Source organism: Salminus brasiliensis, chromosome 8 (assembly GCF_030463535.1).
Source record: "Salminus brasiliensis chromosome 8, fSalBra1.hap2, whole genome shotgun sequence".
Classification (NCBI taxonomy): domain Eukaryota; kingdom Metazoa; phylum Chordata; class Actinopteri; order Characiformes; family Bryconidae; genus Salminus; species Salminus brasiliensis.
The window spans coordinates 24407521-24434753 of record NC_132885.1 but is presented as its reverse complement, the minus strand read 5'-3'; the positions used below and the strand labels follow the sequence as shown (position 1 = coordinate 24434753).

The 27233-nt window shown below is 40.4% G+C and overlaps 1 protein-coding gene across 3 annotated transcripts; it reads right to left on the bottom strand.

The window, feature by feature from the left end:
* Window positions 1–897: 897 nt before the first annotated feature.
* Window positions 898–23173, bottom strand: ppp2r3b (protein phosphatase 2, regulatory subunit B'', beta). Of its 3 annotated transcripts, none has more exons than XM_072686179.1 (14): window positions 23098–23173; window positions 21933–22324; window positions 8857–9042; window positions 7857–7960; window positions 7334–7436; window positions 6135–6209; window positions 5964–6050; window positions 5719–5875; window positions 5291–5339; window positions 5108–5197; window positions 4341–4516; window positions 4010–4128; window positions 3824–3930; window positions 898–1474 (listed from the first exon to the last, which is right to left on the bottom strand). In XM_072686179.1, exons 2-14 carry the CDS (start codon window positions 22278–22280, stop codon window positions 1333–1335), a joined length of 1743 nt encoding a protein of 580 aa, XP_072542280.1. In that variant the 5' UTR covers window positions 22281–22324; window positions 23098–23173; the 3' UTR covers window positions 898–1332. The 3 variants fall into 3 exon arrangements, with proteins under 3 accessions (XP_072542280.1, XP_072542281.1, XP_072542282.1); XM_072686180.1 differs by lacking the exon at window positions 23098–23173 and adding an exon at window positions 22834–22858; XM_072686181.1 differs by lacking the exons at window positions 21933–22324; window positions 23098–23173 and adding an exon at window positions 12937–13358.
* Window positions 23174–27233: the final 4060 nt, after the last annotated feature.

Here is a 27233-nt window from a genome sequence, read left to right as displayed (position 1 = left end):
GTACAACTATTTATAAATACTGTCTATAATTTAAAATAGCTTTCACATGTGAGAAAGAAAAAAAAAAAAAAAAGAAAAAGAAAAAAAAGTAGAGGCTGACAAATAGATTACTTTTAAAACAGGGTTTTCCCTACAAGGTCCTTTAAGGGTATGAGGCATTTTAGGCACCTAGATACAGCTCTGTTACAAATACACGGTCCAAGAAATCAAGCTAAAGTCTGAACAATACTTTGGTTAATCTCTGGAATGTAATATTAGCCAATTCTAAAAGTTACAAAATGTTACGTGCTTAGTGCACTTTCAATATTTCAAGTTTACTGCAACGGCCTGGCTTTGGGTTCCTGTGCAGTTGCTTGGCCGGCCTGGTTCTTATACGGTACCGGCCGTGCATAGACACTTTGGGCACCTCTGGTCAAAATATCCATTAGAGTGAATAACTAAAGAGGACATTTCTTTAATATTTTTAAAATGTTCCCAGTGCATGTTGATCCTCTCCCACCCCTGTGCTAAACAGCTGGAAGTGTATGAATCAGGCATTCTTTTATGATGTTATTTCATCTTTGTGCAGGTGTCGCTGCACAGTAGAGCGGTGCACCATCACTGCACCAGAGTCTGCCAAATCTTTCAGAAGGGGTCAAATCTTTTGCAGTCAAACAGGGAGGTGAAAGTGCTACTTTAACACACTTCTCAGACATCAGTTTTTAGCGCTATGCTCCTTTGCTTACAGAAGACCATGGCTGCAGATTGTTGGGAAAAGGGTTGAGGAGTCGGAGTACTTATAAATCTTTGAAATTTGCATCACCTTGGTCTTTCCTAACAATGACAATGAACATGATCTAGCCCTAAAAATCTAAATAATGCTCCTTTCCCTTTTTCACTCCAACCCCCCCCCCCCCTCAAAAAACAAACTAACAAACCAAAAAAAAACCAAAAACCTTTTGAGAGTCTTTTTGAGATCTGTTCATCTACTCACCTAACTATTCACAATAACAGAATTTATGACCGGGGTTATGACCAGGGGCGTCCAAACGTTTGCATGCCACTGTAGCTGTATTAGCAGCCGGGCTTCTTCTAGGTGAGTCTACGCTGCTGATATGCCGGACTAGCACAACCCTTACCTTGTGTTTCACCAGGATATTGATGGATCATATCTAAATAAATACCTGGGACACACTCGTGGCCAGTTAGAGCATAGGCTTCAACTTCAGATCTTCTGCAGTTGGCTCTTCTGACATTCTGTATAGAGAACGGCTACCGCCGTGGTTCTAGTGCGGCTTGTGTTGCTGTGCTCTGCCTCAGGACGTTATCATCTTTGTAGCGCTACAATGGCAGTCATTCAAAATCGTCCACATATTCATATTCATCCAGGTCCAGGTTGCAGTGAGGATTGGGAATCTCAAACAGGTGCCTCTTTGCACTGCGCAGGTCAAACTCACTGGACATGTGGTGGTCAATCGGGTCCAGCTGTTCATAGCTGTTAAGAGAACATTGCTGTTAGTCCTGTTATTGTGGTAGAATCATGAACAGTACCAAGTTTGATTTCAGTGAATAATGCTCGAACTGAGGAAAAAGAGGGAGACCGCCTTGGTTACCAGTGAACAATGAACACGTTTCCACTGTTGGACACTGAACCAATCACCAAGAAAAGAATTTGTGACACGCTCTTCCCTTAAATTAAAGCTGGAGTAGGGGATTTTGTGGAAACCAGCAAAACCCTACCCCTACCCCCTATTTTCAGCCCTATTTCCAAGACCACCAGTGAACGCAGCACATGACAAGCTCTGCATGTCAATAATATGTGGACTACAAGGTTCATACAGCTGTTTGGTTCAGAGTCCAAAACTGCAAATATGGATGTTGAGGTACAGCGGAGTTTGGAAGTTTACATACACTCCTCATGGACAACACCATGGCAATATTGGGCCTTCATTGAACTGTCCCTTTTCTGGGGCACAATGAGTGACACCACATATTTTAATACACAAGAATTATATATTGGTGATATTACAGGACATTCAAAAATATACAGACAGCACACTAAATATTTGTAAAATGTCTCTAAGCTAGCAGCACTTTGCACAGATGCTTCTGGTAGAATTCTGGTTGGATATTTGAAACATATTTCAACGGGGCAACCTGTTTTATTCAACCCACAGCTACCTCTGATGTGAGGTGGGGGGGGGGGGTCCTTTTCCTTAAGACCTTTTCTTGAAGATTCCTAAAAACATTATAAGATGAGTTTTAAACTGAAGAACCTCCAATGGTTCATCAAGAATTGTATACTTATAACAGTGTAGGTCTGTTAAAGCACATTGCCCACCCCTGGTCTAGCTAGTGGTGTGAGGTTATGCTGGTAGTCCTTCTTCCTTATTCCATCCACTCTGTACAACGTCCCAGTTCCACTGCCCCAGAGCATGGTGCAACAACCACCATGGAATGCCTCACTTGTGTCACATCTCGCTATTCAACTTTCTATTCCAAAAGAAGCATTTTTCTAACTGGAAGTAAAAGATGCCTTGGGAAGTTATGACATGTTTTGGAAGTGAATTAATAACCTATGTGTGTGGATGAATAATTCTGACCCTGTGTTGATAAAATATTTAAATGACTTTTTTTGTTGTTTTGTTCTAGTAACTCCTCCTACCCTAGGATGGAAAAAAAGCAGTTTAAAGAAACCCAATATTGCCATGACATTCATGTCCAACACGAATGTATCTAAACATTGGAAAACTGTATTTATATTAACAGAGCTTGTTGAACATTGGGAACAGCAGGCAAAGGGAGAAAAGAGTGAACAACTGAACTGAACAGGAACCAGACCACTTCACAGTGTGAACACAGAAAGCACCTACACCCTGCACTTACAGCATCTTACCTGTAGGCCTCAACACAGAGGCTGCCATTAGAAGTCAGTGGTGTTCCTAAAACCACCATATAACAACTGGTCAATAAAAGAAATGTACTCTAGTGTAAAATACAGTAGTCCACCAATTACCAGAAATAAGAATAACGTAGCTTTGGAAAGTTGTACATTCTGTACAGTCTTGGAGTCTCATTTACCAATCGTGGTCACGCAGTTCTGTGTGTAAACTGTGTACATGCACAGAACTTGCTTAATTATTGTGGGTAATCACTTGGATACATTTAGAACTACTCCTGACCATGCATACGAAACCCCTAATGGTAGAAATGTGCAGAGAGGCACAGAGAAAGAGAGACAGAGAGCACATGTTTGAATCCTCACAGTTTAAAAATGTAATAAACATATATAGCCATTTGGGGGCTGTGCAGAGCAGTGCTGTACAGGATCATTATGATTATTTATTGCGTACTGTTGAGTGCATGTTTGATAAACACAGAAATTCTATTGTGTACAGGCGGCTGTTAAGCCCAGATTTAGAACATGCTCTGATAAATGAGACCCCTTGAGATATTAGGTTCACGCTACAGCAAATAAACTCCTATTGAGTCAAGTAGTTCCCATAGTGACTGTCACACTGTTAATCTTTTTATTGTCTCAGGAGGATCAGAAGTGCTTATAACAAAGGAATGGCTTGGAAGTCTGATTTGATCCTGCTTTAAAAATTGATTTTCATATGAGCTTTCATTTTAATAGCTTTTTTTTTTTAACAAAAACAACAACAACAAAAAAAAAACCTAAATGAATACAAGTGTGTATTTAGTGGAAACACACCCCAGAAGATGGACACATTATAAGCAGAGAGCCAGCGCTCTGTGATAGTCCTAGATGTTAATGAGGCAATTTGGGTTGAGTTATGACAAGCTAACGGTGTGAAATGCTGATGAAATCCTGATGCTTTACCCATCATTGTACTGCTCGTTGGCGGTTTCCTCAGCCACCAAAATATCGTACTCCTCTGCAGCGTATCTCTCCCAGTCTGAAATCTCCTGCCCCAAAGTCTCAACGTCCTGGAAAAGGATAAATAATAGTTTATTACACTGACGCTTGTCAGAACACACTGAACATTCAAACACGGGTGGTTATTACCTTTGCAACCATGAAGGGGTCCCTCTGTTCATGATCCAGGTATTTCTCAATGTTGAAGAAAGTGTCAAAGAATATATGAGCCAGCTTGCATCTCTTCAAGTCCCGGAGGGTGATCTTTCCTAAAGGGAACAGGATTTTTATATTAGCATATTTTTGAGTGGCAGTCAAATAACATTCTGTGCATTTACCATCATCTGAGCTGATTTTACAGAGTGTAGCATGGCATTTATTTAGGTGGGGCTTGCCAAACAATACATTCAAATTAAATTCTAATTAAATTATACATTCAGATACATTAAAAAAAACAAATAACAAAACAAGAAAAGCCTACCTGGGATGTCTGGTCTGACCAAGTCCAGCATTTGGCAGAGGCAGTCCTCAAAGGGAAGTGGCTCAATGGCCATAGTCTCCAGCTTCTGGCACTGCTCCTGATAGAAGTGCTGCAGCTCATACATGGACAGAACTCCGTCGCCATCTAAATCCATACACCGGAACCAGTACTCTATGCTACAGAGCCAAAGACGATCATTAATTAGTCAAGCCATCTACAGTAAAGCTCATATCAGTTTACAATAGGCCACTGTTAACAGCACATGGAAGCTAATAAGTGATTTTTAAAAAGTAACGTATGAACTAACCTACATATTTGGCATAATAATAATAGTAATAATAACGGACACATTCACATTGTTTATTCAATCTTAAAAAATGACCATGGCATACTGTATTACTCAGGGCTGGTAGTAGCGCAAGCTGTGCAAGTAGCGTAGATGGCACTACGTGCGTGTGTATATTTTAAAATGATAGTTTTTTTTCTTTATATTTTATATATAACAACAACAACAACAACACCACCACCACACACACACACACACACACACACACACACACACACACACATATATATATATACACACACACACACACATATATATATACACATACATACACATACATACACATATATATATATATATATATATATACACATATACACACACACACACACACACACACACACATATATATATATAAAATGGACATTTACTAAAAAATATTAACATCACACATATAAAAAGGTAGGTGACTGGTATGCACCTGGTCTCTGTCTTCTTGTCTTCCTCAGAGATCAGAAACCACACAAAGTCGGCGTAACTTAACCTGCCCTCTTTATGGACCTTCCTGTCTCTAAACGTCAGAACAAATAAGAAATTAATCAATTAAACAACACTTGGTTAACGTAAACAGTGTTTCAGTATATTCAAGAATAAACATCTTTACCTTGTTACAGTTCCAGAGAATATTCTCTCGATCATTCTGTGAGAGATGGCTGGGGACAGAAGACACAAGACCTTACATGGGAATGTTTCCAAATTGCTAACACTAGTTGTCACTAACTAAAGTGGCACAGTTGTTAAGTTTCCTACCTCACCATTTCAAAGCTAAAACACTAAAACTAATCAATTTCAGAAGTAGACGTTCCATCATGCTGCAGAAGCATTCACTGCAAAAGCAACTTATCATCCTATTGATCTTAAGCACTCCAATAACCAAAGCACCAAGCAGGAACATGTCCTGTGATGTGGTGATGGAAGGAAAAGACATTGGACTTCATACAGCAAATATGACGCCAGTACTGAACTGCCACTAATGCTCGCCATAATGGCAAACAGCTCTTTGTCTACAAGATACAGAGACTGGACTGATACCTTGATCATTGTGCCGTACCAAGTCCCTCTGATCAATGTACAGATCATGGTCAGCATCCAACTCCCAGAATTTACAGTAAATGACATAAAAATGTTCATATGAGAAGTACTCAGTCAGCTGATTCACATCATCCTCCTCTTCCAGAAGTGCCACGTTCTGTAAAACAACAATTTGTTAATCAGGCATTGATTAGGAAGCAGTCAATGCAGTCAGAGAGATAGGGCCATCATTGCAGAAGACATACCTGAAGAAAACTGCTTTTCCTGAGTTCTGAACATGTTATTTTTCCTGTCCATGATCGATTTACGTTATAAAATATTCTCTGAATTACCTGTTGGAACAAGAAATTTTAAGAATCTGCACTGCATTTTTTTTTTATATTAGGCTAATATTTGTTATGCCATGTTGACCTTACCGTGGTAATGTAGCGTGAGTGAAAGTCTGATGCCTCCTTTAGAAAAGCAAGGCCTGTATGAGAGTCCACCACATCCTTAAAGAAAAAGAACTGAGTTTCATAATGCTTCTTGCACCAATATCACATCAAAGCGCATGTAGAACAAATGACAGTCAGTCAAGAGGAGAAAAATCCTTATGCCAAAGCCGTCGTGTACAAAGGGTCTCTGGTTTTGATTAGAGAGAACTTTAGGGCTATCCATTTGCAAACGACATCAGAGAGACAAGGGACGTGTGTATGTTTTAAAAAGGTATGAAATCCTATTGAAAGCCTAAGAACAAAAGGGGAGTTTAAATGAAAAACCAGAACAGTATCTAAAGTCTAAGCTCTAAGCACAAACCCCCACATATGTGGCCTGCAGAATTTCTGATCTAGTGTATTTCTCTACAATGAATTTCAACCTCATCCAATTGGGTGCTTTAAGGCACATCTGAGAGTCAGATTTTGATTTGTCTGCGTAAGTAGCCATAAAATTTAAAGCGACTTATGTGGGAGGGAGGGAGGGAGATTTGGACTCCTTGACCCTTCTCATACAAAATTAAATAATAGAAAAACACATAAATCACCTCTCCTTGGGAGCAGGCACGGACAGTCAGATCTACTCCACCACAATAGGTTTTTCATTCATCAAAACAGTCAAAGCAATTGCCGAACCCATACAATACAAATTAAAGCGTGAATGCCAAAGAGCATTTCCTCTGCAGGGGAAGGGCTGCTGGACCACAGCGGCTGGTCCTGCCAGCCCGAATATCAGCAGCGCGTCCATCACAGGCTAACAGTGTAACGGCAAGAGAAATAGCCAGTTCCTGGATTTTAATATGGCCACTGACAAAAAAAAAAAAAAAATCATCATAATCCATAGTCTTATTATAACCTAGCTTGTCACAGTACGATAAGTGGTTGAACAAAACTCATTAAAGCTCTTTCAAACACGGAGAACACTTTTCAGTCCATTCCTCAGCTCTTTTCCAGGAACTACTGCAGCATAAATGAATGCTCCGTCATTGAACCAATAGGCAGGTCCGCTTCTTAGGCAGGGTCTGTTACAGGTCTCTTATCTTCGCTTCAGTAAGCGAGCTAGACAGTGCAAGTGCCACACCAGGACTGGCTATACTCCACAGACACTCCACATTTTTCTCTCAAAAGCTAATACCCCATACCTGAAGGAATGGAATAAAGTCCTCTTGCTCCAAGTAAGGGCAGCCTGGCTTGGCCAGAAGGTGAAGAAATTTGGCTGCGTCATCATGACAGGTCTGCAGCACTCTGAAAAAGGGGAACAGATGGTTTCAGACATTACCCTACTGCTTCTCAAAGAGAAGGGATTCCTAAACTGTTCTCTTAGAATGCATGAGCTCAGAAAATAAGTCGCCAGTATTCATGCTTAGTCGATTTCGACCTACAGCGGCGCAGGAATACTGATTTAATGAAGTGCTTAAGTACTTCCATGAGTGCTTTTTGCCATCTCCGAGGTATTCTGGGAGTCATAAATGAATTCAATAGCATGTGTGGCATATCCAAACAATTCTGAAGAAAACGAATAAAAGTCAGACCACTTTGCCCATGCTTACACTTGAATAAACATCTCAGCACGCAGCCATTGTTGAGCACAAGTGCTGCTGACATTAGTGTGAGAGCCTCCAATATATATATATATTATATAACAAAAAAACACCATTGTCTTACTTTCTCCACATGGCCACAAACTTGTGCACGGACACATATCCCCTCCTGTCTCCCCCAGCAGCGTAGAACAATGGAGCCTTCCAATAGAGAGGACACTCACAGGCCTGGGGAGACACAAAACATACAAAGGGCCTGACTGTTGGTGTAACCCCACAAAGCCTTGACATTCAGAGTAGAAATATTCTTAAGATAAACAAAAACGTTTGCAATGGACAATATTCAAGGATAATCAAATGTTCACTTAAATACACTGATGCTCTTTAAAACACTTCTCCGAAAGCCTCTGTTGTTGCTATGGCATAAATACATATTCTTTTAGCCACCATTCCTGTTTGCGCAGCAAAACATAATTTGTTAGCAAGTGAAATTCTCTTAAATGTAGTTTATATGACCTCTCTCATTTTTACATTGTTGTAAGAATAAATGTAAGACCATTCAACTTATTTTAAGCAATTTTATCTACAGAAAGTGCAGTGTATTATTATTAGTGTATTAGTATTATTACTGTTTCACTGGTTGATACGTTTGCTTGTTTTTTAAGCATTTCAAGCACTACTTGACTTAAAAAAAAAAAAAAAAAAAACAGAATCTGCCAAGAGAATGACACTTTTAGTAGACAAAATCATTTAAAACAAGTTAGAAATATATTATTAAATTTTTACAATAATCTGTAGACATATGTAGACTAAGCCAAAGAGCCAAGATTTTATATTTTTGCAGTGTGGGGCTTTGAAATACATAAACAAAACCAGACAGACAATAATTATGTGCGAAATGTATTGGGTATTTCATAAACTGTTGGTCTTCGAGAGTTTGAGCATCTTTAATGCAGTTAAAGTAAATTAGCTTCGTCAGGTTCTCAGTTATTCGTATTTTTCCTCCACTGGTTAAAGAAAAGGAAAACATTAAAATTTGTGAACAGTTATAGGCTTCTGCTAATTACGCAAATGAAAACAATTTGCTGGGTGGTTGGAGGCTACACGTTACAAATCACACTTACCTTGGCAACCTTCCCCATGTCCTCAATAGTCACTCTTTCATTGGGGAATTGAGAAAATATTTTCTCTATCTTGGAAATGAGATTGTCAATGTTGATGTTGGCTTTAGGCCGTCCTCGAGGGAAGTAGAACTTTGGAATGCTTTCGCTTAACGCTGGCGTAACGGCCTCCTCTTTCTTAACCTGAGCCTGCCAAAACGGACAGAAATAAACAGTGAGCCACGGGGCTTATTCAGTTCACATTACCCAGTCCCAGCGGACAACCAGCTATGGTTGCTCAGCACATTACATCCCAATAAAATTCTCAGGGCGACAGCTTTCAATTAAGATGTGTCAAGTGATGCTAGCATAAAACAAGCAGTAGAAACTTCACAGCCATCATGATAGACCTTGAAGATGCATAAGTACTTTTCTCCAAAGTGTTCTCCAAATGAAGAATTCCTTTAGGGACAGAGAAATACTAATGCTGTTTTCTGCAAGTAGCTACTTTTGAGGTGTTTTGAGGTGTCTATAAAGACAAGAGCAAGACAAATTTTGCAAGTTAAAATTTCATGATCACTATGAATAAATAGGCCTAGGCAATGGCTTGAGACTGCAGAAATGAACCTGTTTACATTGTTCTAAATGCCAAGGAAAACTGTCACTAAACTATGCAGTGTTGGGTCAGAGGTCAAAACAGAGCCACACTAAATATACTTCAACCACTTTGGGTGGGTCAATGTAAATTACTGCTAAAAGAACCAAGATTTTTTTTTTTAGAGGTGCAAATGTGTAAAAGTAGGACCACCTAGCTCTACACCACTAGGTGACTAGCATATTGCAAGGTAGAGCCAGAATATACACTTATGCAGTAGTTTGAGTGGCCCTCATCAAACGGCATAGTTTGTTGATTTTCTAAGTGAAAAGTGAACACATCCTGAGAGAGGTGCCATCCATTTTAAATTTGCCAAATCATATATTTTTTCGAAATAAACAGTAATTATGCTTCAGAATGTGCTTCAAAAAAGTGTGAACTTATTTAAACTTAGAAAATCAACATCAACCGGGGTTGGCTAAACCGCACAATACTGTACACCACAAACACCTACACAAGTTGCAACACACACACTTATCAAAGAAGTGTACAGACAAGATGAACTCTGCTCACAATAGACCATAGCACCCCTGAATCTACACACCAAGAATATGCCCACTATATTTAAGCATTAGAACCTGTTTGGACAGAAGGCCAATTATAAGGAGCACAGTCTCTAAGTGAGGGGCCTCAATCACAAATTAACTGAGGACCACTAGTCAGGTGGTCTTCTTCGAAGGGGCCAAAATGTTTTTTCCCCCTTTCCAGAGATCAACTTCGACCACAGTAATGTAAATATATTGGCCAACGTTTCTATTACAGTTCTACAAAACTTCAGGTCAAGTTCAGGCAAGCATTTGCCAAAACATAAAAATAAGTACCCATCCAGACATTTTTGGTCCGTTGGTTTATTCCAGACAGCCTGACAGCTTTTTTTGAGGGAAGGGGGGCACATTCTTATATCTACAATTAGTCAAGTAGGGGACAAATGTAGGTAAATAGAGAGAGCCGGTGTGAAGCTCGTAGGCTGGAAGTGGCCCCCACGCCGGTAGTTTGAGGCCTTTGCTTTCAGTACAGGGGTGGGTAATTCCAGTCCTGGAGAGCCAGGTTCTTGCATTTTTTTTATTGCTTTTCCTCCTCAAGCACATCTGACTCAACTCACCCATTAACTGCCAGGTTTAGTAGGTCTGTTAGAGTAGGAAAATCAGCAAACTGTGCTGGACTCCAGTCTTTGCTGCCCACCCCTGTTTATGCTGACAGCACATTTTGCTATGCAGTTAATCTTTCATACAAGCCTCAACAGAAGAAGCTTTAGAAGTGTTATCATAGACAAACACTCTTATCAAAAAGCAGCAAACTGATGTGGAGGCCACAGGTTTGCTCAGGCTGAGAAGCAGAACTGAGAGCTCAGAGGACAGAGATAACAGGACCACAGAGTCCCTGGCCATGAGCACAGCATAGTCCAAAAATTCTGAACAGGCCTACATCTAGGATGTCTGGTAACGTAGAATACCTTGATAAAGAACTTTTAAATACAAATAATAATGCCAATTTCCTAACACATATTGATCAAGTACTTCAATTATTATGCCCGACACCAATAACAGTAATTTCACTTTACATACAGTATACCAGTACACAGTAATACTAAATTTGTTCTGCTCACCACAGAACAAGCTCAAGTCTACCTGACTGAAAGCCAACTTCTGTTGTTTAAAGGAGAATGACTTGGATCAAACAACTGCTGCTGGACAGACAGAAAGCTGGAAGTTAAATAAAAATTAAATGAATGTTTCCCCATAGTTTTGAATCTGTAGGCTACTTGCTAAGCCTTTGCCGTGTTTGGCCTTGTAGCCGGCTATCTAGGCTTAGAGATGTTAGCCAGCAAGCTATACACACTGTAGACTGTAATCCAGCTTACTGACGCTCAAATCATGCCCCAATCACCAAATCAGTGAGCTCCTATAGTGCCCCCACCCTGTAGCACTGCAATCTATTTTCCTGCAATATATAAAAAAAATATTTAAAATAAATTTAAACAAATAGTAAACATTCACCAGATTTCACTAGACTCTCAAGATGCCAATCATTCAACAGGTCATGATTTTAATAATGCACTGTGTGTATCCAAGATTTAAGTAAAATAAATTATATAAGGTAGATAAAATCTGCCTCTGGTAGATATATCATGGGAAATGAAAACCGTGGGAATACCTTTTGTATCCAATAGCAAAAAAGCATGAAGTGCTTGATTTAATTATGCATTATGTGACGGTATTACCGTTATACTGTCCAACCCTACACTAGAATCCATAAATTAAAGAGAAAATTGAGCAAGACAAATTAGCAGGTCTGAAAGGTTAATAAAACTAAACAGTGGACAGGGTTACCCCCCCATAGGGCAAAAAGGGGTAGCTATACCTAGACTTCCATAACTTCCAGACTAGACTTACATAACTTTGTAACATGCTTTTGGTCGAGGATAATAATGAATAATAATATAAAATGTGTACTTATATTGGCAAATTCTTGTGATAATATTTGAGGGCAAAAATAATAAATCACCACCACCATCATCATCATCATCATCATCATCATCATCATCATCTACATAATTAAGAACCCTTTGTTGCAAGCTCTTCGGTTTTTGGCCGGGTTGTTTCGACAAGATCTTCCTGGTGGAACTAGTTTTGACAGCTTGCTGGTTTGATACACCTTTACCTGAATAGCTAGTTGAGCCTTTACGAGCTGAACCAACAAAACAAGTTTGTTATCAACAAAAATGCCTCACACCCAGATACATCACATCCCTCCATACACAGAGTTAAAATTACTCCCTGAGTAACTATTTACATGGCTCAAGAATCTGTCTGTCGTGGTGTTGAGTTCCTGGTGTTTACTTCTGTTTGCACCCTCCCTCACGATAAGATGGTGATTGCACCACCAAAGCTCACATCTTTTTTCAAACCATGGCTCTTTTTTGGGGGGGGAACTAGTAACATCTATACTACTACACAAAGTACACAAAGCTTCAGAAGGCTTTTAGAAAAGGCTGAGGACTTTAAAGAAGCAACTTCATGAGCCCTTATATGGCTTTCCACCACTGGAAACAACTCGCTTTGATGTGCCAGGCGAGGATTCAGTGTAACACTTGGTGAGAGATGAATGCTGTTACTCTTCGCTACTCCACCAGTGTCAGCCATGTCTATAAAAGGGAATGGCCATCTTGTAGCCCAGCACAGAGCCCAAGACTCGCCTGCTCAATGTTAAACATCAGGAGACTCCTCACTCAGCACTGCTGATAATCCTTTACACATTCTGCAACACTCAAAAAGATCCACATGGACAGCCAGCATGTCCACTAAGGGCATCTGAGCTTAAGCCTTTTCATGTCACACAAATACCACCATCCTGTTCTCATAGCCGGCCAAAACAACAACAACAACGACCCACAATGGCTCTGAGCAACCTTGGCCCAATGGATAACTGCAAGTTATAAGACAACATGCCTGTCCTTGCTGGAAAGCTTTCAGTCTCTTCTTGAAGCGAGAAGGCAGGACGAAGTCGCAGCCACGGGCCAGCAGAGCCAGTTCCTTCCTCAGGTCTGGGTCCTGCCGCAGAGACAGCTCCTTCATCCTCATGCTGCTGCAGGCTTTGCACAGCGAGCGGAGGGGACGGCCGGGCGGCTTACAGTGAACACGACGGGGTCGCGGATTATCTTCCTGTGTGGCTGGACTGTCCCACCACAGGACACTCCTCTGCCTGCCTTCAGCACAGCACAAGTCCTCTTAATGGCAAGCGGCAGCTGCTCCTCTCAGCCCTGCACCAGCCCCAGCATGCAGTCCGGCTGGCTGTCCCATACATCCAGCTCAGGCTGGCTGAGGTCACACACAGCCCTGTCCTGCAAAGTCACTGGGGAGAGCGAGGGTGTTTGTGTCTGAGTGTGTGTGTGTGTGAGTCAGAGTTTGTGTATGGGTGTGCGTGTGTGTGCACGTGTGAGTGTAGAGAGACAGTGGTGGAGGGGAGGGGTGGATCTGCCCTTTCCAATATGCATTCCACAGCTCTCATAGAAGGTTATGCAAAGAGACAAACCTGTTGTTTCAGAGGCCGACGCCAACAGTGTCCTTTTCGCTTTTGAAGGATGCTCCACAACGCAAGATTACAGCACATGGCAATTCGAATGCTGCTGCTGCGCCTTCACAGAAGCTCACAGAAGCTTAAGGCTGTCCTTTTTGGTCTGGGCAGTTCTGTTTTTAGCTCCAGACCGCCAGCACCCATTTCCATTTTGTTACTCTGGACAACAGTATATAAAAAAAACCTGAAGCCACATCCACATTAAACGTTATCAGCCGAACCTTCTCAGATCAAACGTTCTATGATGGCCATGGAAATGGAAGAACTCTACTTTTGGAGTAAAAAAAAAAAATAATAAATAAAAATACATATGCACATGCATCACCTCCTGTGGTCTTTGTTTATTTTGTTTTCCAAGGCTTCAGCTTCCAGCCATTCCATACCTTATTATAGATGACAAGTCTTAGTCAGTGTTACGCTGGGGAGGAGTGTTGAATTCAAAGAATGATGGCTAAAGCAGTCTACAACTATTAAAAGCCCTAACGTGCACCGTTTGGGCAACCCCAAGAAACAGGATCTTGAGAAACAAGTGTATCTTTAGTCCTTGCAGACATGCGTACCCAGACTGGCAGCAATTACATCAATTCTCTGTAACCATGCTGATCCAAAAGAAACCTAGCTACTACAACAACGAAGAAAAACTTCTTCGTGGCCATTATTGCTTTCAACACAAACCTAATTAACAGATATGGGGTTCAGTGACAAGAGAGCTGCTGAAAAACCTGATTGAACGTGTGCACAAGGCGTGACGCGGTGGCTTCTACCAAACCGGTACTAAAATAAAGCCCTGCCTGGCTTAAATGATAAGTATTTTTAGATGCCAGATCACAGAGTCCACATTCTTCCACTCGTTTCAGCTGTATTCCAGTTCCTGTTGTCCTCCAATGGCAGGATACTGCTCACATTTGATAAGTGCACCAGCGTTCTCGTTACCCCATTTTGTTATCCAACTGCATTAGTCAATTTTAGTGGAATGGAAAACAAAACAAAAACAAACACAGCCAGAGTGATCTAGCCTACTTTTCCTATTTGCATTTGGATTCGTGTGGACATTCTCCCAAACACTTTTCTCTCCACTGGCTCTGCATAGTAGTCTATGGGAACAACTCCCCTCTGTTCAACTAAGCTGGCACTAAAAGAACAAGTCTAGGCTCTGCCCGTACAAGAGGAGGCAGCTGTCCGTGCCAATAGTGCCAATTTCCAAACAAAGCCTTGTGTCCAGTCGAAAGGAACAACTGCACAAAGACACTGATCAGCAAAGCAAAAATGGACACACTAACAAACATAGTAGCAGTCTCCTTATTAGTTGCCCAGTTGCCACAGTTCCTTTGGGGAAACATTCATGTCATCTTTATTTGCAGGAGCCGGAAGTCCAATGCCCATTCGTTCAAGCCTTTTGGTGGCAGACCATCATACGAAGTTATCTTTGCAAACTTGTGCTAGACAAATCCTGTGGTCCCATTTTTAAAACAACCATTTCACCCCACACCAACAATTTCCTTGGAGACAGTTTGGAGGGAGGGGGAAGCAGGGTGCAACATCACAATAGTCAAAGCTTGATAAACCAGAAACATCAATTGTCCATAGTAGAGGGGTGTAAGAAAATATTGATATGTATATATAACAAAAAACTCCACAGATTTATTTTTACATGTAAACTATAAAAATCGGCACACTGTGTTCATTTTGTGTTTAAACCCTGTGTTGCACTCACTAAATGTATCTCATATTGTATTCCCCCCCAGAATTGTATTTGGGTGTGCGCACGCATGTATATATATATATATATATATATATATATATATATATATATATATATATATATAAATAATAAAAAAAAAACACAAAAAAAACAGCCAAACACAATTAAATTGCCAATATTCAGCTCTAGTGTCCATGCTGCACTAATACAAGGGTCTGTCTGCTGGTAGTCACAGTGCTTTCTCTTGGTATATTCCGCAGACATACAATGACCAATCCTGCGAACCCAGTCTAGAAAATTTTACATGGTTGGCACCAATAACTGTAGCTAAAAAAACAAACAAAAAAAAACCAAATAGCAGCCATTTTACATTTTTGAATGTTACTTCAAATACTGCACAATACACGTTCACATATCTTGGACCATCAATGAAAAAATTGAAGACAAACACTTAATCCCATTTGAACGGAAAACAAAAATAACAAAAATGGCACTGAAAAAAAAAGCAGTAGACGGTAATAATCTAAATGAGAGGCTTTGCAACAGCATGACTGTAATACCATATGTAATTCCATAATCTGAGTTGCATAAGACCCAACTGCATGACAAAAATAGCTACCAGTCAGCCTATAATGCCGGGAAAACTGAAAGTCACATTACAAAAAACATTCTGCATGGTCTTCTCAGTAAAGTCTGAACTACAGAACATTACAAAAGAAAGTGTCTAGTTATTGTTAATATAATTCTTGTAGATGTTCTTAATAAAGTTCTTAAAAATAAAACTGCAACCTCCATACCAGATTGGAGCACCCCCCCCCCCTTTTTAAGACATCACTTGTTGGCAGACAAAACCTGAGAACAAGTATCATGTACTCCTCAACGTCTTTAACCACCACTAAATGACTCATTAAATGGGATCTAGTTTGGCAAGATGAGCAAGTTCCATAATGTGCTTCACCCTGTGTAGCCGTGGCATTTACATGGGTGTGTATTTCTATGCATTACAAATACTGGGCTGGGGAAAAAAAAAAGTTTAACAAGAATTTTGGAGGACCAATAACGCCAAGTACAAATGAAGTACATGTACAGCATCAAGGATCTGACATGTCAGACCTCAATGGGCACAAAGAGCTTGTACAAGCAACATAGAAAAGCATTAGAATGATTAGGACTGTCTGAAACTGCCACACATGAACCGGACATCTCCATGCCCAAAGCCAAGGGTCAGTTACAGGTTTATAAAGCCCTCCAGCATTGAGCTTTAGAGCAGCGGAACTGCATTCTGTGGATATCTTTTTGGGATGAGCTTGAGTGGTGTTTAGTGTTCAAAAACCAATCAATCGTTCAACATTAGTACCTGTAAAACACTGGCAATAAGGCTAGAGGCTATTAGTCCATATTAATAACGCTAATTATGTCGTATCTAGTTTTATTTGGACAAAGATTAGTGTATTTTTGCAAAAGGATCACATATATTGGAGGGCAGACAAAACAATACTGGTAAAAACTAACAGAACCGCCCTGAGGTGCCTCTAGGAGAGGATTTAATATGGCTTCCAGTGCTAAACAATCGGCCATTTAAAAAAGGTACACAAACTCTCTCTCTACTGAATGTTACTAACAAAACATGGCAGGAAAAGACGCTATTATGTAATATTGTGGTTCTGCACAAATAAGTATCTAGTTATCACTAGGCAGTTTAATTAAAGCTCAATTATGAACATGTGAGGCAACTACTTTGTGCCTTCAGCCGACTAGACATTAAGTCGAAGCAAAATTAACCGGAAAGGTTATCAGGATTCTACAATTGTAGGCCTGGAGGGACACAGCATTGAGCAGTTCAACGTTTTCCCTGCTCTAACACACTTCGTTTAACTCATTAGCTAATTACCTAGTCCTTCATTAAAGAAATCAGGAGTACTGAAGCAATGTTGCAGTGGTGTGGCCCTCCAGGACTATAGCTACTATCTGAATCATGTGTGTGTAATTAGAGAAACTCTAATGATTCTTTCTATAATGTTATGCCTTATTTGTGCCTTACCCAGCCCACAGCATGTGTTCGCCTTTAGTAACCCTATTTAAATAATATGCTGACTCTCACACCCCTATATGTGACTAAACATGGCCTTCACAAGCCTAAAAAGCCTTTTACCAGGCAGTGAGCATCTAAACGCACAACTCGGCTGAAAGCACCCTTTAAGCCCAGTGTTACTAAAGCCATGAAGCGTTTATTACAGGGATGTATTTACCAGAACACCTGAAAATAAGGATGATTGGATTGAGACCAGATCCAATCCATGCATGTATACATGGATCAGGCATCGACTGCATTAAATCTGGTGACATATCTGGTGTTCCAGCTACCAGCTCATGGCAGGCCTGGGTCTTGGTTCTTGAGAAATGGCTCCAAAAGACAAAATTAAATTGTGTAAAATCTTCTCTCTCAGATCTGCACTGAGCTCCTTGGACATTCACAATGTATTGTGTATTGGTTAAACCAATGAGCGCCGTCACACAAACCTCAGAACAACGGCCTCCACTATTACCTTTTAATGTGAACCTGAAGGGAAAAAAAAAAACAAAAAACAACAACAACAAAAAAAAAAACGCTACATCTTAAAAGCCGTGTCAAAATAAAAAAAGTCACCAATACAAACGAAGCAGTAACACACAAAATTTCTAACTAAATGCTAAAAATACTGTCTAAAACTTCTCCTCTTTCTTTTATGCTGATCCAAAAAATTCTCAGTAACTCCAAAAATCATGATCCAATCCTAGATTTGTGATCCCCAGTTTGCACCAATCATTTTCACCACGTGTTGATTTCAGAAAACAACCCAAAAATTAAAATGTGTGCGTCAAATCCTTATTTCTCTCTATTTAAGATGTATGTGGTCACTCATTCTGCTCCAGAAAAGCAACAAAAAAAATTGAAACCCAACATTGCCATGACATTCATACCAAAGATGAGTTTATATAAACTTCCGACCACAACTGTAGGTGTCTTAATTTAGCCTGTGTGTAAAATGCAAGTGTGCAGCTGTCATGCTTAATGTCTGCTTTCACGATTTGCGACTGGTGTACAAATGCCAAGCTGCTTTCGGGATAAAACTGCAGTTAAAGTGTACAGACAATGGAAATGAGTTTTCTAATGTATGAAGTGGCAAAGTACTGTATTAATACCAGTAGCATAATTTTATCACACTCAGGCCCAGTGCTGTACAGAGGTCAGTCTTTAAAAATCCAAAACATCAGTAAAATAACAAATTACCACCACTCTGACAATTAACAGCATACGACCACGGTTTGTTCACACTGTATTACACAGAGGACAGTTCTGCAAACTGTACACTAAACACCGGCCAATTTCAGAGTAGTTAATTCCTGCACAGGGCAAGCAAGTCTATCTTTGTCGGTGTCTTGTGTCAAAGTTGGACCAGCTGTTCCAAGCAGCATCTCCATGACGTTAATTGAATTTCTAACTAATCCTTTGAAGAATGCATTTGTATTCTGGAATTCCTTTGGCCTTCCTAAAATAGACCATTACTTGATGCGGGATCAGAATCCTTTTAATACACAGCGACAAGCCGTGGGCACATGCTGGCGACGTCACAGCAAAAAATATGCAATGTACGACAGTTGTTCGGGCTGTGAAATGGTGTCTGGGATCACTAGAAAGGCAGAGAATGGCTGGTCAAGGAAATCAAAGCCTCTTCACATCTGTCAAAACAGTTACTGTCCAACGAATGAGGGGCCGTATTAAAGACGGGACAGAAAACGCCCCGCTCTTTACATAGACGCATTGCAAGCAGATGTGTTCCATAAAAATGGTCCATTATCTGACTTTTTCCCCCCAGACAATGGCAAAGCCACGCTACACCACGCCGTCTTCCATTCTCATTACGCCAATCCTTCCTCAATCTCTGAAGAAAATATGACACGTTTTTAATGGTGGCCTGTTGGTGGAATAGAAATAGTACAACACTATATAAGAAGATTCTAGTTGGAGGCAGTGGTTGTATACTGACTGTACTCCTCCTTGTCTGGGTTTTCAAGGTCCACACCTTTGTGCTGCACCAGTTGCCAGCATAGCAAAGCACACCGACTTGACCTGACACTGCCTAAAATTACACAGCAATGCCCATGTGCATACAAAGACCACTGTGGTTGTCATGTCAAGGGTCTTTCCATCCAAGTCAGTGCATTTTGACAGGTTGTGGCCCACTACTAAATGAGCCTCACCGTTTGAGTTGCTAGGCAGAGCTGTGTAAGAGGATTTGGGAGGTGTGCAAAAGCTTGCACTGCCAAAAAAAATCCTTGAATTTGTCACACCCTTGTAGGATAAGTTTACACAATATGAAGACCTGAAGGTCCTGTGACAAGTCGTGTCAATGATACACCTTTACACACAATGAGGAGTGACGCATTGGCTCACAAACATTTATTCCCACGCTGGGTTAGAGCATTATAAGGAACTTCCATCTCCAGCTTTTCTCAGCTTTTTATCCAAACACTGTGTGCACAATTATTACGCAAGTCTTATTTTTGAGGATTATTTTTTATTAATGATCAATTACAGTGCTCTCGGTTAATTCAAAATGTTAATAAACCTCAAACATAAATGTTTAAAAAAGTAAAAGTGAGGTTTTGGCTTTCTTTGGAGAAAATCTATATGTGCACAATTATTGGGCAACTATTATTTTGCAGAATTATTACATAGCTAAACGAAAAACATTTTCCCATTTTACCTTTTACCCCCCCCCCCTATCTGTTCAGGTGAGAATTATAAACAAAACAACTCAAAACTGTCTGTCAGTTTCTTGATCTGTTGATGATCAACTTTTTGTGCAGCAGCAACCACAGCCTCCCAGACACTGCTCAGAGAGGTGTACTGTTTTCCTTCACTGTATTGTAATCTCCCATTTAAGAACTGCTCACAAGTTCTTAATTGGGTTCAGGTCAGGTGAGGAAGGGGGCCATGTCAGAAGGAAGGGGGCCATGCAGAGGAGTACTTAGATGCATGTGGTGGAGCATTGTCCTGCATAAAAATGTGTCTTTTTGAAAGGTGCAGACTTCTTCTTTTGACCCATTTTGCCTGAAGAAAAAAGCTGCGTAATAATTGTGCACATCTTGACCTCCTTAGACCACACCCTCCCTCATTACAAAGACACACATCACCTGATATGCTTAAATCCATTAAGCATTCAAGTTGATCCAGCTTGGAGTTAAAAATATGCCTAAGAATGATAATATGGTCAAAATACTCACTTGCCTAATAAAAGCACACAGTATATATGTAGCCATAACAATAAATCTGGGACACTCTGGAGCAGATCACCACCCCAATGTACAAGTACAGATTATAAAGCATTGGGAAGTGGAGCAGTGGAACTTCTCTGGAGCTCAATCCAGATTATTTGGGGTAAGGTGGAGTGACATTTGTAATCCAGAACGAATCATCCAACATCAGAGTAAAGGAGTTCTCAGAGTTTGGTTCTGAGATTAGTGACATATCACTGCAAATTCCTTTCTAGATGCTTTTAAATGAGAATTCCCAAAGTGTTGACAAATGCTTCTGAATTGATCCACTAGTACTGGTTCTGAAATACACATATATTTAGTTTATAGCTGTATACAGTACCACAAGACAACAAAACCGTATGGTAAATGCACATCAAGTGCTTAGTTGCAGCCAGGCTCACTTATGCATGTCACCAAGCTACTGATAGCCGCAGCTGTCTATCCAACTCACTGACCCCACATTGCAGGCATTCACATCCAGGAAAGTCTTCTTTCTTTTACTGCTGAGAGCAATCGGTCCAAATATGGATCTCTCCCAAAGGTTTTCCACTATACACTATTTAGTATTAGGCTAATGCTAGTTAACGTGAGAACTACACAAATGCTTAAACATGATTAGCTGCATACAAGAGACCGTGGTGTGATGCACTACTGACTACACAGGCCTGAGCCCTGTAGAAAGATATGTGCACACTGATCACTGATCAGTACACAGTGGGAGAGCTATTAGCATTCCTGGGATTGGTGGACTTAAAATGCTTCCACCTCTCATTCCATGACCCAGTCTTAGTCCAAGAACATGTGGAAAGTATTTCTTTACACAATACAAAGGCCTGCACACAAAGCCAGCCCTACCAGATATCCCACACAGCAGTTCAGCAGCCTCTTGTGGTAAAACAGAGGAACACGAGGCCGTCAGCTATTTCCTATCGAGTATTAACTACTAAACGAAGATAATCAAATTAATACCTGGTTTGCTAAAATGACTTTGTAGAGATTTAAGCATTAAGTTCAAGCTAAGGATCATTTACATAGTGCTGTTAACAACAGGCATTGTCAAAAAGCAGTTTGCAGAGATCTGGGTCTGAGCACAAAGTGATGTAAGCCAAAGGGCACAGTGGCAGGAAACCCCCCCTCAGGTCAGGAGGGAGAAACCTTGAGAGGAACCAAGATTTAAAAGGGAAACCCATTCTGCTCTGGTAACAACATAACAGCAAAAGCATGAAAAACAAATAGCTAATAGATACACAGCAGTGCAAAAGAAATGGAGAAATAGAAGCGAACCTAATGATGCACAGAAGTGCTCAGACTTAACTACTGGAAAAACAGAGAATAATTTATTACCCTTACTCTAAGCTCTAGGCCTACCTTTTTAACGCTGACGGAGCGCCGTAGGGCCCTGCTGCTTGGTCCTCCTCTGCTACTGCTGCCACTCCCAGATGGCAGCGTGGCTGACGGAGGGCTGCAAGGAGCATTAAGCGATGCAGAAGTCCTCTCTGATACATTACTCTTAGAGGCAATGTTGTTGTTCTCTGTGAAAACAAGGGCATCCCTCCCATTACAGTCCCCTTGTCCAAACTCCAACTTGTCTCCATCCTTGATCTTCCTGAGGTAGTCTTTCAGTATCACCTGAGTGCTGGGCTCACTCAACCAGTTCAGGAAGAGCTGGTCCACCTTCATCTTCAGCACTGGCTGCAGGGCTTGCGGAGATGGCATTTTTAAATGTGGGTTTCCTCCGCAACAAAGTCACCTAAAACACTCTGAATACGGGAAAAAAAGGATAACAGAGGATCATTTTTAATACACGCTTGCTCTGATCACACGCAGGAACAGCAGAAAAGATTTGCAACACTTTTTTTTATTAAATAAAAGGATATTTTCAGCTGGATTTTGTATCCCTACATTGACAGCATCATTATGACAACGCTGTCTAACAGGACAAACCACCAGTCCATCAGATTCACTTCACATCTGATCCTCTAGCTTAGCTGGCCAGACATTTCAGCACATGTGTTCTGACCACAACTGTTCTCGGCATGTTCACATGCTTGCACTGATGGGTTAGCATAGCATAGCTAACCGCGCAGAGCAACTGATCCGAGTAGGTTAGCTAACTAGCTAGCTAACTAGATATCTGCCCACTACTAGCCACTGTTTACAACTGACAGATAGCTCCACAAGCTAGCGCTACAGCTAGCTAACCTAGCTAGCTACCTTTGTTGACAACCTTTCGCCTCGTTGTCGGCACAGAGCATCAGAAAATACCTACTATAAAACACAGGCCTGGGTGTATGGTAACTAACGCCACTGCATGTCACCGTCATGTTCAATAAACAAGGTTGACGCTGTCCAGGGCCCTGAGCTAACGGAAAGTTGATCATCTCCTAGCAGCTACCAGCTAGTGCTAGTTAGCCAAACACTGCCTGTCGCTTGTGATTAACGAGAGCCATAACGCTTCCCTTAAACTGATAACCTGTGTAAGTGAGTAGAACTGAATGTGAAAATGTAGCTAGCTAGATAAGAATTTACCCACCTGCGAGACCGGCTCTCGGGGTAAATCGCCGCTCGCTCATTTCACTGGCCGGGTTTACTTTGAATCTAACTCTCGTCTCCACAGGTAACCGGGAAACCGTGTCTCGCGAGACCGCTGGTCTCCGCTTCTCTCTGCGGGGTTACAGCCTCGTGTTTATCTCAGGCTCTCTCTCTCTCTCTCTCTCTCTCTCTCTCTCTCTCTCTCTCTCTCTCTCTCTGTCTCTCTCTGTCTCTCTCTCTCTGTCTCTCTGTCTCTCTCTTTCTCTCTCTCTCTCTCTCTCTCTCTCTCTCTCTCTCTCTCTGTCTCTCTCTCTCTGTCTCTCTCTCTCTCTCTCTCTCTCTCTGTCTCTCTGTCTCTCTCTCTCTCTCTCTCTCTGTCTCTCTCTCTCTCTCTCTCTCTCTCCTGCTCTGAGGAAGATGCAGTCAGAGGTGAAGTTAGCTTATAGTTTGGCCAAAATACTGAATATTTTAATGAAATACGGCTTTGTGTTGTGAACGAAAGATACTTCGCCAACTTCTACCTCTTAACCTGACGAAATTTGACCTATTAATAAATAAAACACTACATTTACATTGTACACATTACTGTAAGTATCATTTACAGTATTAAATACATGCATGATACATGGAGCTTACGTAGCTAAGTTTTGATTAGTAGAGAATAGAAAAAGTAGAAATACATATATGTAGTAACATACAAGAAAATATTCATTATATTAGGCCAAATATGTAAGTATGATCCATATTGTCAATGTCCTGCTAAAACCGTGTATGTCCATTTTCCTTTTTTTTTTTTAACGTAAGGCTAATATTTTGCTGAAATTCGAGCTCTGTTGAAATTTGTTACATTGATTTCCATTGAAAGTTAGGATTTTTTTTATTTCCCTGTAAAATATACATTTTACATTATATTGTATTAAATTATTATTATTATTTTTTTGAAGATACAAGGTTTTTGCATGACAGTAATTAATATATATATATATATATATATTGTTTTTACATATATATGTTTATATATATATATATATATATATATATATATATTTATATGTATATTATACTGTAATATATATAATATATTTGATATTTGCAAATGCATAGTCAAACACATCAGACACGTAACACCACTTTGTTTGTTCCAGTGTTCGTGTTTCACTGAGCACATTTTACTGTATAACACATTGTTTTTATCATAAATTGTAAAAAAAAATAACCTTTTCCATTTTCTTGTCCTATATTTGAAATATGTGTATTGCTATTTAGCAGATTTCTACATGGATACACATTTTTCTGAGTAATTGATAAAGCAAACAAATGTGATAATGATATGATAAATGATAATAATTATCATACTTACTTTATTATTTTCCATTCGTCATCAGTATGCTTTTTTAGTGTGATGCATTTTTGACGATGTCTCTTTATCTTAGGTTAGAACTACACAGGGTTAACCATGTCCATTACCATTCATCACGGTAGGCCCTTAAACTCAGGCACGACTGCAGCTTCTCCCTCCTCCTGTTCCTCTCAACTGAGCTGGTCCACGCAGTAAAAAACAAAAAGGTTTGTTTCTGCTGACGTTGTACCAAAATTAGCAAGCCTTGTTAATTGTTGGTGCTTAGAGCCACATTGCAGCTTGAGGTCATTTTTGTCAGCTTCTTAAAGAAAGGCCATCTAATCTACCGAACTAATATATCAGGAACATTGTGTGGTGAAGCAGAATCAGATTATATATGTAAGTAAATTATAATGCACTGGTTAATACTTTATTTGACAGTTATGCTATATTAATATATGGGTTTTTGAAGATGTATGTTCTGCTAGATATGAATAAGAATAAACTGTCCCAGCAGAAGGGTGATTATTTGTATATTTTGTTAAAAAAACTATAAGGTAGCCACCCGAGTTTCTTGGGGAGTATCACCACAGTGACAGCGTGGTACCGTTTTTGTCTGGACTGTACAAGCAGTAGCAGTACTTTCTGATTTCTTTTGCTGTGTAGACCCAATGTCAGTAATAACACCTTATTAACCCGAGCCCTCTTCTGATATATGTGACTTGTGGCTAAATGTGAAATATTATATTATATTAGCTCCTTCACAAAAACGAAATAAATGATAATCTTTTAAATGCTATACGTCTCATGGTTGCGCATGTACACCTGAATATATCTTAATTCCATCACATCAAGGCAGCTGTTGTTAATGCAGGGTTATTTTTTGTTATTAAATGATCGCTGTGACAACATCAGTTTTGCTGAAACGCTTTAACAATAGTGAAATATTTTCATGTATTCTGCGGCGCGTTCCAAGATTTGTTGGATCTGTTATACACTGTAAACCACCCACACCCTCTGATTGTTAATAAAAGTACAAAGAAGAAATCAAACCCAGTTCAGAAAACATTTAGATTCACAATCCGCACAGCTAAACCCAGCCGCAGTGGGGAGAGGCTCTTTTATAAGACACTTCAATTGCTCTCAGATGTTTGCACTCTCCATCTGAGATTACGGTTAGGAGGGGGAACAATGCCTTCTGCCTTCAGAGATCCTTTGAGATTTTTCTCATGATATATCAATGTTAAATGTACAGCGCGAAGCCAGCATTAAAATTGCATTACCCAAATGCAGCAGTTTCAAACGGCAAGAGTGATTACGTGCCGTTCCATTGTGCCGCGTACTTGGTGAAATGACAGCAGTGCCAGGAACAGTCTTTTCATAAGCAGAACTGTATAGGCCGTGTTGACCTGCAGGGGTCATACTTTACTAGGGTTGCAGTGAAACGTACGCACACACACACAGTGCACAGTGTGACACAGTTTTCTAGTATCAAAATTGCCGTTTTACACCGTTGTGCCTTTTTGAATTCAGGATTAGGTGGAACCCCTTCTTCAGGCCCGGCTAAAGGAGAGAGAAAGCCGAGAGCGCTTGGCTCGGGAGGCCGTTCTGCGGAGCCAAAGGATCAACTGTAATAATGTGAGGTCCCTGTTCGCTCACTAACACCTCTCAGGTAACTGTGTTACAACTTACAGTGCTGTAGCAACATTACTCTTGTGATAATAGATTTCCATGTTTAGCTCACAGGGGCAATTGATTTTGTCTGGCAACAAGAGAGGGAAAAATAGGAACATGATTATGTGCATATTCCCTGTATTGTTTTATTTAATCACACTGAATTATTGAGGTCAGGCAGCATGTCTTCAGTAATAACTAAAGAACAATGTGTTCAAGCTATTTATTTGATGATGTGTTATTAGCAGCGTTTAAGGAAAGATAAGCCGCCTTTTGCATTCAAGATTAAAAGGAGTGGACGTTACATCACGGTGCACATTATTTCATGCATCAAAATGCCTCAATTGCCCCCCTAAATTGTTTGCCTACACAAAACGAGTAACCCGAAAAAATGCGTTTCATCTATTAAGCGACTGGAGATTTGGATCTCGGCTATAATGGCTCAAACATGGGAACGAAAATTTGAGCTCAGCGTCCCTTGAAATAGGCAGAAAGAAAGGTCTGGCCGGACAAAGCCCCTCTTCTGTGCCTTATGCACATGTTTGCACGCCATGTGAGCGCGCCATCACCCGTCTCCCATTAAAAGCAACTAAAAGAGGTTTATTCGTTATCACCCAGGGCCTCACCTTTGAAAACACATTGCAGCGTTCTTTCATTTTAGCTCCCCGAATTTCATCATTCATTTTACATTACATTATCTGAAGCTCTCTCACAGGGAGCTTTGCTTGCTGTCGAGGCGCCGCTGTTGCTTCAAGAACTGTTTGAATAATTCAGAAAAAAGCAGGAGAAGATTAGAAGGCATTAGACTTGACTGGGTGAGGAATCAGTCCTACAACTCCCATCACAGCCATCTGGGGAAGTGTGCGCAGGCAGAGGGTGATGCTTCTGTGTGTAATGCCTTTATTGTGCTCTGTAATATTGCACTGATTTGACTGCCGGGCTTAAACACACTTCTAGAAAATACAAGCCCTGCCAAATTATATCTGTTTGTTCAATTATGCTACAATTGCATATATACATATTTGTATTTTTTTTTTCTCACCCGAGCTGTAGTCACTATGTTTAAGCACACAGTGTAGCTCACACTCATTCTTGCAGCGCCAGTCAGATGAGGCGTTTAGACA